The sequence below is a fragment of the Sarcophilus harrisii genome, chromosome 1, assembly GCF_902635505.1.
Source record: "Sarcophilus harrisii chromosome 1, mSarHar1.11, whole genome shotgun sequence".
NCBI lineage: Eukaryota > Metazoa > Chordata > Mammalia > Dasyuromorphia > Dasyuridae > Sarcophilus > Sarcophilus harrisii.
Window position 1 is genome coordinate 345,180,860 of NC_045426.1, and position 13,874 is coordinate 345,194,733.

General features: G+C 35.7%; 1 protein-coding gene and 1 long non-coding RNA gene across 2 annotated transcripts in view; one reads left to right on the forward strand and one right to left on the reverse strand.

The window, feature by feature from the left end:
* Window positions 1–2,219, reverse strand: part of MEIOB (meiosis specific with OB-fold) — a 46,850-nt gene extending 44,631 nt beyond the window's left edge. The window contains exon 1 of the mRNA XM_031945821.1: window positions 1,966–2,219. Within this exon, the coding sequence (XP_031801681.1) occupies window positions 1,966–2,185 (220 nt within the window). The 5' untranslated portion in view covers window positions 2,186–2,219. The remainder of the gene's footprint in view (window positions 1–1,965) is intronic.
* Window positions 1–13,874, forward strand: part of LOC116420490 — a 79,066-nt gene that overhangs the window by 8,440 nt on the left and 56,752 nt on the right. The gene's annotated exons all lie outside the window — the stretch shown is intronic.

Below are 13,874 nucleotides of genomic sequence, written 5' to 3' on the forward strand. Positions count from 1 at the left end.
TTCATCTTTTTAGCAAGTAGTGTGCTGCCAAGGAAAGATCATCTATTCTGAAGCAAGAAGCCCTGAATTCTAAACTTCACCTCAATTCTTACTACCTGTGTTAACTTGGGCAAGTTACTTCCATGAGCTTCAGTTTCTTTAATGATGTCTCATGTCTCTTCTTGCTCTAAATCTGTGGTACTACAAAAATCAATCCAGTGGTTTAGCCTATCAAAATCTTTTAAAACATTCAATTAGCTATCCCTTTAATTTTGTGTCATCTGTATACATATTTAATTACTATGGCTTTATCCAAGTCATTGATAAAAACGTAAACTAGTGGAGCACCAAGCATAGCTCCCGAGTGCTTTCCATTAGAGATTGACTTCTAGGGGGGAAAAAAAGATATTGACCTCCAAGTTGATATTAAGTTATTAGTCACTATTCTTTGAGTCTGACCATCTATTAATTCTGAATCAATTTGTGATTAATAAAATCTTGATTCTGACTTGTTTAGGACACTATTTCTTATATATTCATTTAATATTTTAATATTAAAAACCTCTCTCAGAAAAGACTTATTTAAAATGCGTGTGAAGTATGCTTTGAATAGGATTGTATAATTTTGCTCTGTACAGCCTGTTCAGTGTAAAGCTAATGATAAAAAATATAAAAGATTTAGTTTTGCTACCCATAATAATGACTCTTCCATTTTCAACATATTTTTATTTGCTTGATAAATAATAAAATGAGAAATCTCCTAGCAATATTTATTTTTATGTCAGGTGTTTTTAAGCTTTTTGTATGTGTCAGACTCTAGCAATATGGTAAAGCCTTTGGTCTCCTCAGAATATGCATTTTAGATGCATAAAATACATAGAATAACAAAGGAATAAACAATATTTAAAAAAAATTTTTTTTTTCCTATTCAAGATTAAGGATCTCCTGAAATCTGGACCTCAGGAGAGAATGGAGGAATCTTGGTATGATAAATCAAAATAAGGAAACTCAGAGGAGGAAAAGTTTAAATGTTTTGACTAAGGCTATAGAGCTAACCTAATTATTTGAACCCGGGTCCTCTTGCTTTTAGACTTGTTGAAGCATACTTTTCACAGGAGCATATTAGTCAACAGTTATACAACCTGATAGTTCTCCTTTATTAGGACAGTTTTATTCAGTTTAGAGAAGGGTAAAAGCGGGGGACACTTGGGCCCCAAATCTCAAACTTTTCTTAGACCTTATTTTAACTTGTCATTTAACTAAGAAGGAGCCTAAGGCCCTGAGAGAGGCGGCCATTATTTGTTGGAGAGGAATTCTATCCCAGGGTTCCACATTTGGAAACTCTCGCTTGAGTGTCCCAGAGTTCTACTTCCCCATTCCCACGCACAACCCCGCCCCTCCCCCCCTCCCCACGGGCCCGTTTGTCCCTTCTCTTTAAACTCAGTTGCCTTTAGTCGGTGTATTGTGTTTAATACCGAGGGTCAGGGACCAAATCTTATTGATCATTTTCTCCCAGGGCAAAGCTGGCATAGCGCATGCGTAGTGGGCATTTAACAACCGTTATCTGTCAATGTCTTGACTTGCGGGTTAATTGGATTTAAATAGGGGAGGGCCGTGCAAAGTCACAGTCACTTTCTTCTCCAGAGAGACGGAGGCGGCTGAATGCGATTTCACAAATTAAAGGCAGGAACAGAATCTTCTAGATTCCTACAACCCCCCCCCCCCCCCCCCCCCCCCCCCCCCCCAGGTTCCGTAAGCTGACTCCACACTCATATTTCTTTGACGAATTTAAATGAATAAACGCCTGCTGTTAAAAAGCTAGCCGTGCTCGGCTGAAACACCGGGGGCAAAGACAGGGCCGCTCCTCTCACCGTCTTCTGACAGAAAAAGACCTTCTCTGAGGAGGAGGCCCCTGAGCTGAGAACCCGGCTGTCGCCCGCCCCCTCCCCCGTAAATTCGGCTTCTTCGAGAGGGAGCCGCACCCACCCCTGCCAGTTCTGGCTTCCAGGTCTGGGTGAGGGGCCGGTCTGGAGAAGGGCCGGAATCGGTCTGGAGAAGCCGCGGCAGCGGCAGCGATCGCTTCCCGCCTTCCCCGAGGCTCGCGCCTAGTGCTCGCCCGCGTGCCACTTCCCGCGTCCTCAGCCTCGCGAGACTTGGAGCGCCCTCCCGTACGCGCGCGTGTGCGTTGGCGCTTTGCGCGCCTCATGCTTCTCTAGGATCCGTGGGAATCTTGGTTCCCCTCGCTAGGAATTTCTCTGCTACCTACTTCCCCCTTTTCCTTGTTTAGAGAGCTCAGACTGGGAGTATTAAGCCACCTGTTTAATTTATTTCTGTGAGAAGGAAGCCCCAAGGAATCAGGGTAGATAAGGAGAGTTCTTTTTTTTAATTTTTTATCAAAGTTCTCTCTTTTTCTAATTAAAATTTTTTTTCAATATTTTATTTTTTCCAAATATGTAAAGATAATTTTCAACATTTATTTTTGTAAGACTTTGTGTTCCAGATTTTTCTCCCGCCCGTACTCCTCCCCCCCTCCCTAAAACAGCAAGCACTCTAAAAAAATTTTTTTTTAATTATAGTAACTTTTTATTGACAGAGCCCATGCCTGAGTAATTTTTTTTTTTTTTTTACAACATTTTCCCTTGCACTCACTTCTGTTCCGATTTTTCCCCTCCTTCCCTCCACCCCCTCCCCTAGATGGCAAGCAGTCCTATATATGTTGAATATGTTGTAGTATATCCTAGATACAATGTATGTGAAGCACTCTAAATTAAATATGTGCAATCCCTTTAAACATATTTCCATATTTGTCATGTTGTGCAAGAAAAATCAGACCAAATGGGAGGAAAAAAAACCCAGAATGAAAAAAAGCAAACAAAAAGACAGGTGAAAATACTATATTTTAATTCACATAAATGTGGGGAGTCTTAAAGACCAAAGATGTGCACTCTAACCCATGACTCACTTCTGCATAGTCTGGAGAGGGATTTTCCCTCAGAAAGTGCAAGTCCAGAAGGGAATCTGAGGCAGCAAGAGGGGAAGGATTGAGATTGCCCCCTCCCCTTATCCCTACTGGGGTGACAACCGCAGATCTACCTAGGGAGAAGATGAAAAGCTTTTAGATTTAACTCTTTCTTGAGTTGGTGAAAACTTTCAAGTGGAAGCTACTTAAAAAAATTAAAAAGGAAGTAAAAGTATAAACAAATTTAGAGGGGTAGATAGCACATACAGAAGCTGCTGGGGCAAATAGGATCCACTTTAAAAGTCTTAGGCCCAGGAAATATCTGTACTTTGTATCACAAAGGATTTTCTTCTAAGCTTTGTATCCGTATGATGCTGAAGACCTTTTATGCAATACAATGACTAGAGCTGGGTGATCCTCTCAGTCTCAATTTCTTCAATAAAATAGGATTATAATAAAGCTCATAAAGCTGATATGAAAATCAAATAAGATAATCTTAAAATACTATATCCATACTAGCTATTGTGTTTAATCAATACAAATATTTGTCAATTCATTATTACAAAATCTACTAAATACCTCAGACTTACAAGAACTGATGCTGAGGGAAGTGAGCAGAACTAGGAGAACATTGTATACACTAACAGAAATATTGTGTGATGATCAGCTATGATAGACTTGGCACTTCTCAGCAATATGGTGATCCAAGACAATTCCAATAGACTTGGGATGGAAAATGTCACCTGCATCCAGAGAGAGAACTATAGAAACCAAATGTGGATTTAAGTATACCATTTTCACCTTTTCTTTTTTTTTCCCCTCTTTTTTCTTTTTCTTTTTTCTGATTTTTCTTACACAATATGGCAAATATGAAATATGTTTAAAAGGATTGTATAGTCTACATTGCTTGCTATCTTAGGGAGTGGAGAGGTAACAGAGGAAGAAAAAATTTGGAACACAAAGTGTTACAAAAATAAATATTGAAAACTATCTTTACATATATTTGAAAAAATAAAAGAAAAAATGTGTCAGAGAGGGTCACTGATTGTTCTGTGGTGCTCTCAAATGCAGATATTGGTTATGATCATTTAGGTCATTCCTCTTCTAGCTACATGGAGACAATATAAATTAGGTATATATAGTGGAAACAAATAAAAGCTGTGATTGTGTTTCAGTAGAGGCTTTTAGCTCAACTTTCAATTAAACCCATCAATAAGCATTTAATAATGTGCTATATATCTATCTTCTAGGCCCTAGAGCAAAACAACAACAATTCTTGTTATCAGAGAGTTTACCTTCCATCAACCAGAAATTTAATATGTGTGTATTTTAATGTGTTTAACATATGATTTTAAATTATGTAAAATTGAAAAAAAATTGCTATCATTGTCTTTAATGATATTTTATCATTATCAAAGGGATTTTTATCATTAACAAAAGGATATTTCTTTTGACAATATTTTAGCTATGTTATATTTACCATATTAAAACATTTTAATAATATGTTAATAATCAGGAGTCAGAGAAGTTATGTTCTTTTATAAGCCAGATCTACTAAATTTGTCACCAACAATATTGAGAATGACCTCAGACAGTAGCTATGTGATCTTGGGCAAGTCACTTATCCCTGTATGCTTCAGTTCCTCATCTGTGAAATGTGCTAGAAAAAGAAATGTTAAACTCTATTATTTTTGCCAAGAAAATCCCAAATGGGGTCATAAAGAGTTGGACACAACTGAAACAATGAATAGCAATTTAATACATGTGAAACTAGTTTATAATTATTGATAGTAGCTTTAAAAAATGAGCCCTGATGTCATAAAACTAAACTTTGATCCAATATTACAAGAGATTGCCAGAGTTAAGTTTTGTTTAATATTATCAGAATATAGGCTTTAAAATATCAGTTATTAATCTTTTACAATGGGATAAATTAAGTTTATTGTTTAAAATGGCATTTTTGAAGGATTAAAATGTTTCTCTTACTTTATTTGTAAATTAATGAAAAGCAGATTTTAAAAAGGAATGACAGTCAAATATTTGTTTTATTATTCTTCATACTTATTGCAGTAAATTAATTTTCACTGAAAACTACTTCTGAAATTAAACAGGCATAATCAGTCTTACCAGCTCACATCAGGCTTTTTATAAAAATCATTATGCTTCAGTGAACATTGTGTTTGATTCCTATAAATAGCTTAAAAGAACTGAATTATTTTAATAATGAATTAGTATCCTTTGATGTGTAAAGAACTCATTTCCTTTTTTTTTTTTGTAACAATACTATGAAATTGTTTTTGTTCTCAACAGCAGAATTGACTTATCAATATAGTTTGCTTGTACACGAACAGAAATAAGGAGGAGAAATGTCTAGCTCTTGTGACTTGATAAAGAAGTCAAGGGTGACTGAACAAAGGTCAGGGCTGAAATAGCTTCCATGTATGGCTAAAGAAATGGTATCAGGCTATATCTGTCACTTCTTTGAAACATGCCAGCTGCCAAATAATCAACGCAAGAGCATGTGCATATCCAATCATAAAGGCAATATGGAAAAATCTATGGAAATACACTATGCATATACTGCTAATAATGGATATATATGTATACATATACATTGTGTGTGTGTGTGTGTTCAGGAAACTAGAGGAATTATAGTGAATTATGACATTATTTTCTGTGTTTAAAATTATAGTTATAAACATCTCTTTTCTAAAATTCTAATTCTACAGTTATGTCTGTTCTCTGTATCCCCAATGTCAAGATATTTTACAGCAATTCCTACTGTAAAACTCTAGCTCCTGAGAACACAAGTATATTATGTACTATATCATTTGATGAAAATAATAAAAATTTAGCTGTAGCTAATGTTTATGCAAAAGGTTCTGTTAAAAAAAAATGCAGTGTAATTGAAATGTATGTGAAATGTGTATATGGAAGTAACTTCCTGAGTAGAGTGTAAGGATCTTAGATGGGAAGTTGAAAGGTCTTTATGTGGAACATTATTTAAGGGAATAAGGTAAAACCATTTAGGAAAAAGAAAAAGCTATAAAGGAAAAAAGGCTATTTTAGAGTAAATGAATTTAGAAAATATGAGAAAGTATAAAACAGAAGAAAACAAATGATTTTAAAACATAAGTAGGAAAAATAGAAAACAGGAGCAAATTTAGGTGCCAAGCAGGAACATGTTTCCTCAGAAAAAGATAAATTTTGTGAATAAATTCTAGGAAAACAATTGTCAATATTTGGGTAAATACAAGAAAAACACATTCAACACAGAGGATAGGAGGGTTCTGTCACCTAGACAATAAGACTTTGCTTTCTTAGTGATCAAAGAAACAGAAGAAAATAATTGGTATTGGACTGGGAATAGAAGTATGGACAAGCTGACTGGCACAAGGGATGGAGATCTGGATTTGGGGTCAGAAAGATCTGAGTTCAAATCCAGCCTTAGACAATAGCTGTATGACTTTGGGCAAGTCATTTACCCTCTACTTGCTTCAATTTTTTTCAATTGTAAAATATGGCAATAATAGCACCTACCTTTCAAGGTTGTTATGTGGATCAAATGAGGTAATATTTGTAAAATGCTTACCACAGTGTCTAACATATAATAAGTGTTTGATAAATGTGTTTCCCTCCTTCCAAGATAGTGAAAATAACATAAGCTTGTTTATATGTTAACTTATGACAATCTAAAATGTGTAATGAAACCATACTTGAAATTTCTTATTTATAAGCAGATGTAATGAAAATAAAGTAATTTTTATGTTCAAAATATTCGACTATGCACATATTATACTAACAGCCTTTTATTTTTCAAAATACATGCAAAGATAGTTTTCAAAATCCACTTTGCAAAACCTTGTATTTCAAATTTTTCTCCCTTCCTTCCCCTAGATGGTAAGTAATACAATATATGTTAAACCTATGCAGTTCTTCTATACACAATGTGCACATGTTATATGAAAACAACAACAAAAGATATTGTGGGAGAAAAATACTTTAGAAGTAAACCCAAGTGCGTGGTGTTTGGAGGGAACTTTTTCTCTTATTTTCTTGAATAGTGATAGTAAAATTAGTCAGGGACTACTGTTTGTGTAGGGACTGTCTTTGATAGCATTCATCATACTTTTTTTTTTTTAATAGCTTTTTATTTTTCAAAATACATGCAAAATTAGTTTTCAACATTATCTTTATAAAACCTTGCATATAATTTCTGTTAGAGATGTAATGGATATTCTCTGGATGCCTTCATCTCCCTTTCCCTTTTGGAGAAATCAATATTGCCACTATTAATCAGACGATTTCACAGCTTCACTAAAAGTTTGTCTTTCTACAGCCCCTCCAATATACTCCCTGTTTCCATTTTTTTATCTGCTAATTTGTAGGGTATGAAGTAAAACCTTAGAGATGTTTTAATTTATTTTACTGTTAGTGATTTGAAGCCTATTTTCAAATATCTATTGACTTATCTCTTTATTAACTTTAAGTATTCAAAAATAACCTAACAACTATATTCTGAATCATACTTAGAAATCACCAAAAAGTGAAAAATTCTCTCTTTGGTTCTGATTTCTTGAACCCCTGAATTCATAAGACCAGAAATCCACTGTTAATGATCATGTAAGTCATTATCAATATCAAATAGCATAGAAAAATGTAAATAGACATTTAAAAAATGCATAGTTAGGCTATCAGCCCTGTACTAGCCACTCCTTTCCCTGTCTTGACCCTTTGGTGAACTATGTCAACTCTGTATTGTCCTCTTTTGAGTTTCTTTCCTTCTTATATCATCTCTTATGTCCTGGTAAGCCTTAGCCTTGGATAACTCCCAATATCCTTTGTCTTTGCTCCTACACACAAGCTGATGAATGAAGGTGGATAAAATCATGCAACTATTCTGACTGGATCCCACTATGAATTTATTTATATAACCACAGCTGAGCCCTCACTGCTAACTAGGAACTCCTACACCTTCCTTATCAACTCACTATTCCACTCCCCACAGCAGCTCTTCCAAACCTTTTCATCTCTCCTCAAACTTCCTATGGCACCTCCTCCCCCAATCCTCTCAGTTGAGAAACTTACCTCATACTGAAAAAATTGAGGATATTCACTAAGAACTCCCTTTTCTCCCCTTCTCATCTCATATCACTCAGATACTTTCTTTCACTATTGCTTCCTTCTCTCCTGTATCACTCAATAATCCTATTTCTTGTCAAGGTAAACCCCCTCTACCTGAACATTCCATCCTACTTCTTTCAGCAGATTGTCCCCTCTATCATCTCCACTCTATCACTTATCTTCAATCTCTTTCTCTATACTGGTGCTCCTTTCCTATTGCCTACAAATCTTCTCAGGTTTTTCCCAACCTCAAAAAAATCCTCATTTGATCTTTCCATATCTGCAAAATTTCAGCCAGTATTTCTTTTGCCTGTTGATTTGCAACATCCCACAAATACTCCTTCTCTCCTTTGATACTGTTACCATTCTGGTATAGGACCTCATCACCAATAGCCTTCTGGTTAGTCTGCCTGTCACAAGGCTCCCACCACTTCAATCCATCATCTATTCAGCTACCAAAAGTGATTTTCCTAAAGTACAGACTCCTACCTAGGTATCTCTCTCTTTCTCTCTTTCTTTGTTTCTCTGTTTCTCTGTCTCTCTGTCTCTCTGTCTCTTTCTTTGTTTCTCTGTCTCTTTCTCTCTTTCTTTGTTTCTCTGTCTCTGTCTCTGTCTCTCTGTCTCTCTCTCTCACACACACACTCAAACACACAAACACTATCTCTCCTTTCACTCCTTCTCTCCCCATTCAGTAAACTCTGTTCTTGTTCAGTTGTTCGAATCTTGTCCGATTCTTTGGACCAAGAACCATAATATGCCAGGCCCTTCTATAGTCTAAGTCCTGGCATGTTATGGTCCATGAAATCACAGAGAATCTTGATACCTTATTATTCCCAGGATCAAATGCAAAAAACAAGGCCCTTCATTCATGATCTGTTACCGTCCCCTCCACTTCACCTTTCTAGCCTTTTTATACATGCTGTCTCCTTTCACACCCACTCTTCTAAGTCCAGTAACACTAGTCTCCTTTCTGTTTCTTAGATAAAACAACCTGTCTCTTCTGTAGGCACATTTTCTTTGGATTGTCCCTCATGCCTGGAATGTCCTTTCTCATCTCAACTGCTGGCTTCCCGGGCTTCTTTCAGTTCCAAGCTAAAATCCCACCTTTTACAGAAAGCTTTTTTTCCCCCTTTTAATTCTGGTCTCTTCTCTCTGTTGGTTATTTCCCATTTATATTACATAAAGCTTGTTTGTATATATTTGTATGCATATGCTATCTCTTTCATTAGATGGTATGCTCCCTGAATGCAGAGACTGACTTTTGCCTTTCTTCATGTGCCTAGTATTTAACATAGTGCTTGGAAATAGGCATTTAATAAATGTTTATTGAATCACTAATATTTTTTCATGATCTCAAAAAAGAAAAACACATCTGTATAAAGAGACAAACTTTTTCCTGGAATGACAATTAAGCAGAAATTTATCTTATGCCTCTTTGCAAAACAGAGAACAAGGAATAACCTTTACCTATTTTCAGTTATATAAAAGATTTTTTTTTTTTTTACAAATGATGGTATTTAAATGGACAAGTATGGGACAAACCTTCATAAAGACAAAGATATCTGTGTCTTTGGGTTATAATTGAAGCTAATATTCTCTGTGTTTTTCAGATTCAGTATCTCATGTGAGAAAATTCTCACATGAACTGACACACTAGGTAAAGATTCTAAATTTGACAAAGCTATGAATCATCTTTGCAACTTGTAATCATTTATTAATTTGCATCTGGAACATCAAGCTCTGCTTATGCAACTATCTTCTCACTTCTTAAATCCAGGTGCTAAGCCACATCAAAAAAGCAGAATGGAATGTCAATGATCTTAAAAATGTTTTTATTATAAACTTAATAACCATCAGTAAAGACAAAACCAAATAAATGTATAAAAGAAGGAGCAACATTTTATATAAAACCGTTGTATTTAACAGAGTTCAACCAAATGAATTAACACCGAAAAGAAACAAAAATGTGTTTTACCTGTATTCAATTCAAGTCTGCCTGGGATTCTGTTACCTTTGGCTTTGTTTTCTTTTAAAAAATTTCTTTTAGATGTTAATATGTATGTATTTCTGGTTCTTAGGATTTCATTTTCCATTTCTTAATATAATTTTTTCCCATCCTTATTTGTGTTACTGAAGAGCACAGAATATACTCAGAGCTTCCCTGCCTGCATGCTTTTGGCCACATTTATTAGCTTAGCACTTGGGTGCTTTGGGGATGATGAGACTTCTTTTGGCTGGCTGTATATAATGCAGGGATGAAGGACCTAGGTACTTAGAAGATGACAAAACAATCCTCTTATTTGGCTCTTGAACAAGAAGAGCTAATTACTAAGTAGGCAATAAGGGGATTGTCTTGGCTTGAATATTTCCTTTGCAGAAGCCATGAGTATTAGGTCTCCTCTCTCTTCTCTCTTCTCTCTCCCTCTTTCTTTCTCCCTCCTTCTCTCCTTCTCTCCCTATCTGTCTCTATCTCTCTCTGTGTGTGTGTCTTTGTCTCTCTGTTTCTGTCTCTGTCTGCCTCTGTCATTTGTCATCTGTCTGTTTCTGTCTTTCTTTCTGTGTGTCTCTGCCCCTCCCCCCTTTCTTCTGCTCCCTCTCTGCTATCTCCTTAATGAGAGATGTTTCTCTTCCCTTCTTCCTCTCCTTCCTCTCTACTTTTTAGAAGAGTTACACATTTTATCAATAAAAATTCACATTTATATAATGTTTGAGATTTGCAAAGCCTTTTCCTCACAGAAACCCTGTAAAGCTGGTAGTGCAAATTTTATTATCCCTGTTTTATAGTTGAGCAAATGAAGGCTCTGAGAAGTTGTGACTTGCCCAGGATCACAGAGCTAGAAAGTTAGTAATTGAGTGGAATTTGGACTTAGATCTCCAGATTTGAAGCCTAGAGATCTATTTACCAGGATTTTATTATTGACAAGGGCTTTACATGTTAATTGAATCCTCTGCCTTTTATTAATAACCTTATAGGCTTCTTTGGTTTGGATTTTCCTTTTATCAAAGAAAGGAGGCTCACTTTGAGAGTATCTTATTCAGAGATTTTTTTTTCCTGTTTCCATTGACTTTTGTGGAGTTTTATTTGTGATGGTACTAATGGCTTTCCCTCTCTTGAAATAAGCAATGAAAATTTTTCTCTCTAATTCTTTCACTGTTAGGCCTAAGGACATTCACATCAGTAGGATTTTCTTAATTTTTGTTGGTTCCACACACAGGGCCTTTCCTTTTTAGCAGGAGAAGCTGCCATTACTCCATCAGATTAACCTGATGTGTCCTCTAAAACCTTAAGGTTTTCCTCACTTTAATACCCATCTTTCCTTACCTATTTTGGGGATTACCTGAAGAAGAAAAGTTATATTCATTACTCTGGATAGATATTTTCCTTATAGAGGTGATTTGAAATTTGACCTCTTATTCTAGAAGAACTTTGCACTTCTCAGAGTCCCAGATTCTGTGGGTGCCAGACTCATTATCTACTTTGTGGATGAATCCTCACTCTCTATCTCTGTGAAATGGGATGCCATATTGAAGTCTCATTGTTGATAGTCATGATTCTCTTTGACCAGCTGTGTCTGCAAGTAGATCACATAGAATCACTCCTTTGACTCTCTATCCTACAAGATAGAGACCTTGCTCCTCTTCAACACTTACTTTTTGTCTCTCACTGATTTACCTCCACTCTTAGAAGAAGTGTCATGTCTAGGAAACATTTTCTAGGCCTCTGAAAATATCATAGGGTCCATCATATTGTGAAAGAGGAAGTTGCTGTTGAGGAGAGGGGATAGAAGGAAGGAGAAAAAAGAAATCATTCTTTATCTGAGCCCTGAAAGAGAGATGAATTAATGAACCAACAAATTTTTTTTTTAAATTTAATAGCCTTTTATTTACAGGATATATACATGGGTAACTTTACAGCATTAACAATTGCCAAACCTCTTGTTCCAATTTTTCACCTCTTACCCCCCCACCCCCTCCCCTAAATGGCAGGATGACCAGTAGATGTTAAATATATTAAAATATAACTCAGATACACAATAAGTATACATGACCAAGACATTATTTTGCTGTACAAAAAGAATCAGACTCTGAATTATTGTACAATTAGCTTGTGAAGGAAATCAAAAATGCAGGTGTGCATAAATATAGGGATTGGGAATTCAATGTAATGGTTTTTAGTCATCTCCCAGAGTTCTTTTTCTGGGTATAGCTGGTTCAGTTCATTACTGCTCCATTAGAAATGATTTGGTTGATCTTGTTGCTGAGGATGGCCTGATCCATCAGAACTGGTCATCATCTAGTATTGTTGTTGAAGTATATAATGATCTCCTGGTCCTGCTCATTTCACTCAGCATCAGTTCGTGTAAGTCTCTCCAGGCCTTTCTGAAATCATCCTGTTGGTCATTTCTTACAGAACAGTAATATTCCATAATATTCATATACCACAATTTATTCAGCCATTCTCCAACTGATGGACATCCATTCAGTTTCCAGTTTCTAGCCACTACAAAAAGGGCTGCCACAAACATTCGTGCACATACAGGTCCCTTTCCCTTCTTTATAATCTCTTTGGGATATAATCCCAGTAGTAACACTGCTGGATCAAAGGGTATGCACAGTTTGATAACTTTTTGAGCATAGTTCCAAACTACTCTCCAAAATGGTTGGATTCGTTCACAACTCCACCAACAATGCATCAATGTCCCAGTTTTCCCACATCCCCTCCAACAATCATCATTATTTTTTCCTGTCATCTTAGCCAATCTGACAGGTGTGTAGTGGTATCTTAGAGTTGTCTTAATTTGCATTTCTCTGATTAATAATGACTTGGAGCATCTTTTCATATGACTAGAAATAGTTTCAATTTCTTCATCTGAGAATTGTCTGTTCATATCCTTTGACCATTTTTCAATTGGAGAATGGCTTGATTTTTTATAAATTAGAGTTAATTCTCTATATATTTTGGAAATGAGGCCTTTATCAGAACCTTTGACTGTAAAAATATTTTCCCAGTTTATTGCTTCCCTTCTAATCTTGTCTGCATTAGTTTTGTTTGTACAAAAACTTTTCAGTTTGGTATAATCGAAATTTTCTATTTTGTGATCAGTAATGATCTCTAGTTCTGCTTTGGTCATAAAGACCTTCCCCTTCCACAGGTCTGAGAGGTAAACTATCCTATGTTCCTCTAATTTATTAATAATTTCATTCTTTATGCCTAGGTCATGAACCCATTTTGACCTTATCTTGGTGTACGGCGTTAAGTATGGATCAATGCCTAGTTTCTGCCATATTAGTTTCCAATTTTCCCAGCAATTTTTATCAAACAGTAAGTTCTTATCCCAAAAGCTGGGATCTTTGGGTTTGTCAAAGACTAGGTTGCTATATTTGTTGACTGTTTTATCCCTTGAACCTAATCTATTCCACTGATCAACTAATCTATTCCTTAGCCAATACCAAATAGTTTTGGTAACTGCTGCTCTATAATATAATTTTAGATCTGGTACAGCTAAGCCACCATCATTTGATTTTTTTTTCATTAATTCCCTTGAAATTCTTGACCTTTTGTTTTTCCATATGAACTTTGTTGTTATTTTTTCTAGGTCATTAAAATAGTTTTTTGGGAGTCTGATTGGTATAGCGCTAAATAAATAGATTAGTTTAGGTAATATTGTCATCTTTATTATATTTGCTCGCCCTATCCAAGAGCATTTAATATTTTTCCAATTGGTTAGATCAGACTTAATTTGTGTGAAAAGTGGTCTGTAATTTTGCTCATAAAGTTTCTGATTTTCCCTTGGCAGATAGATTCCTAAAT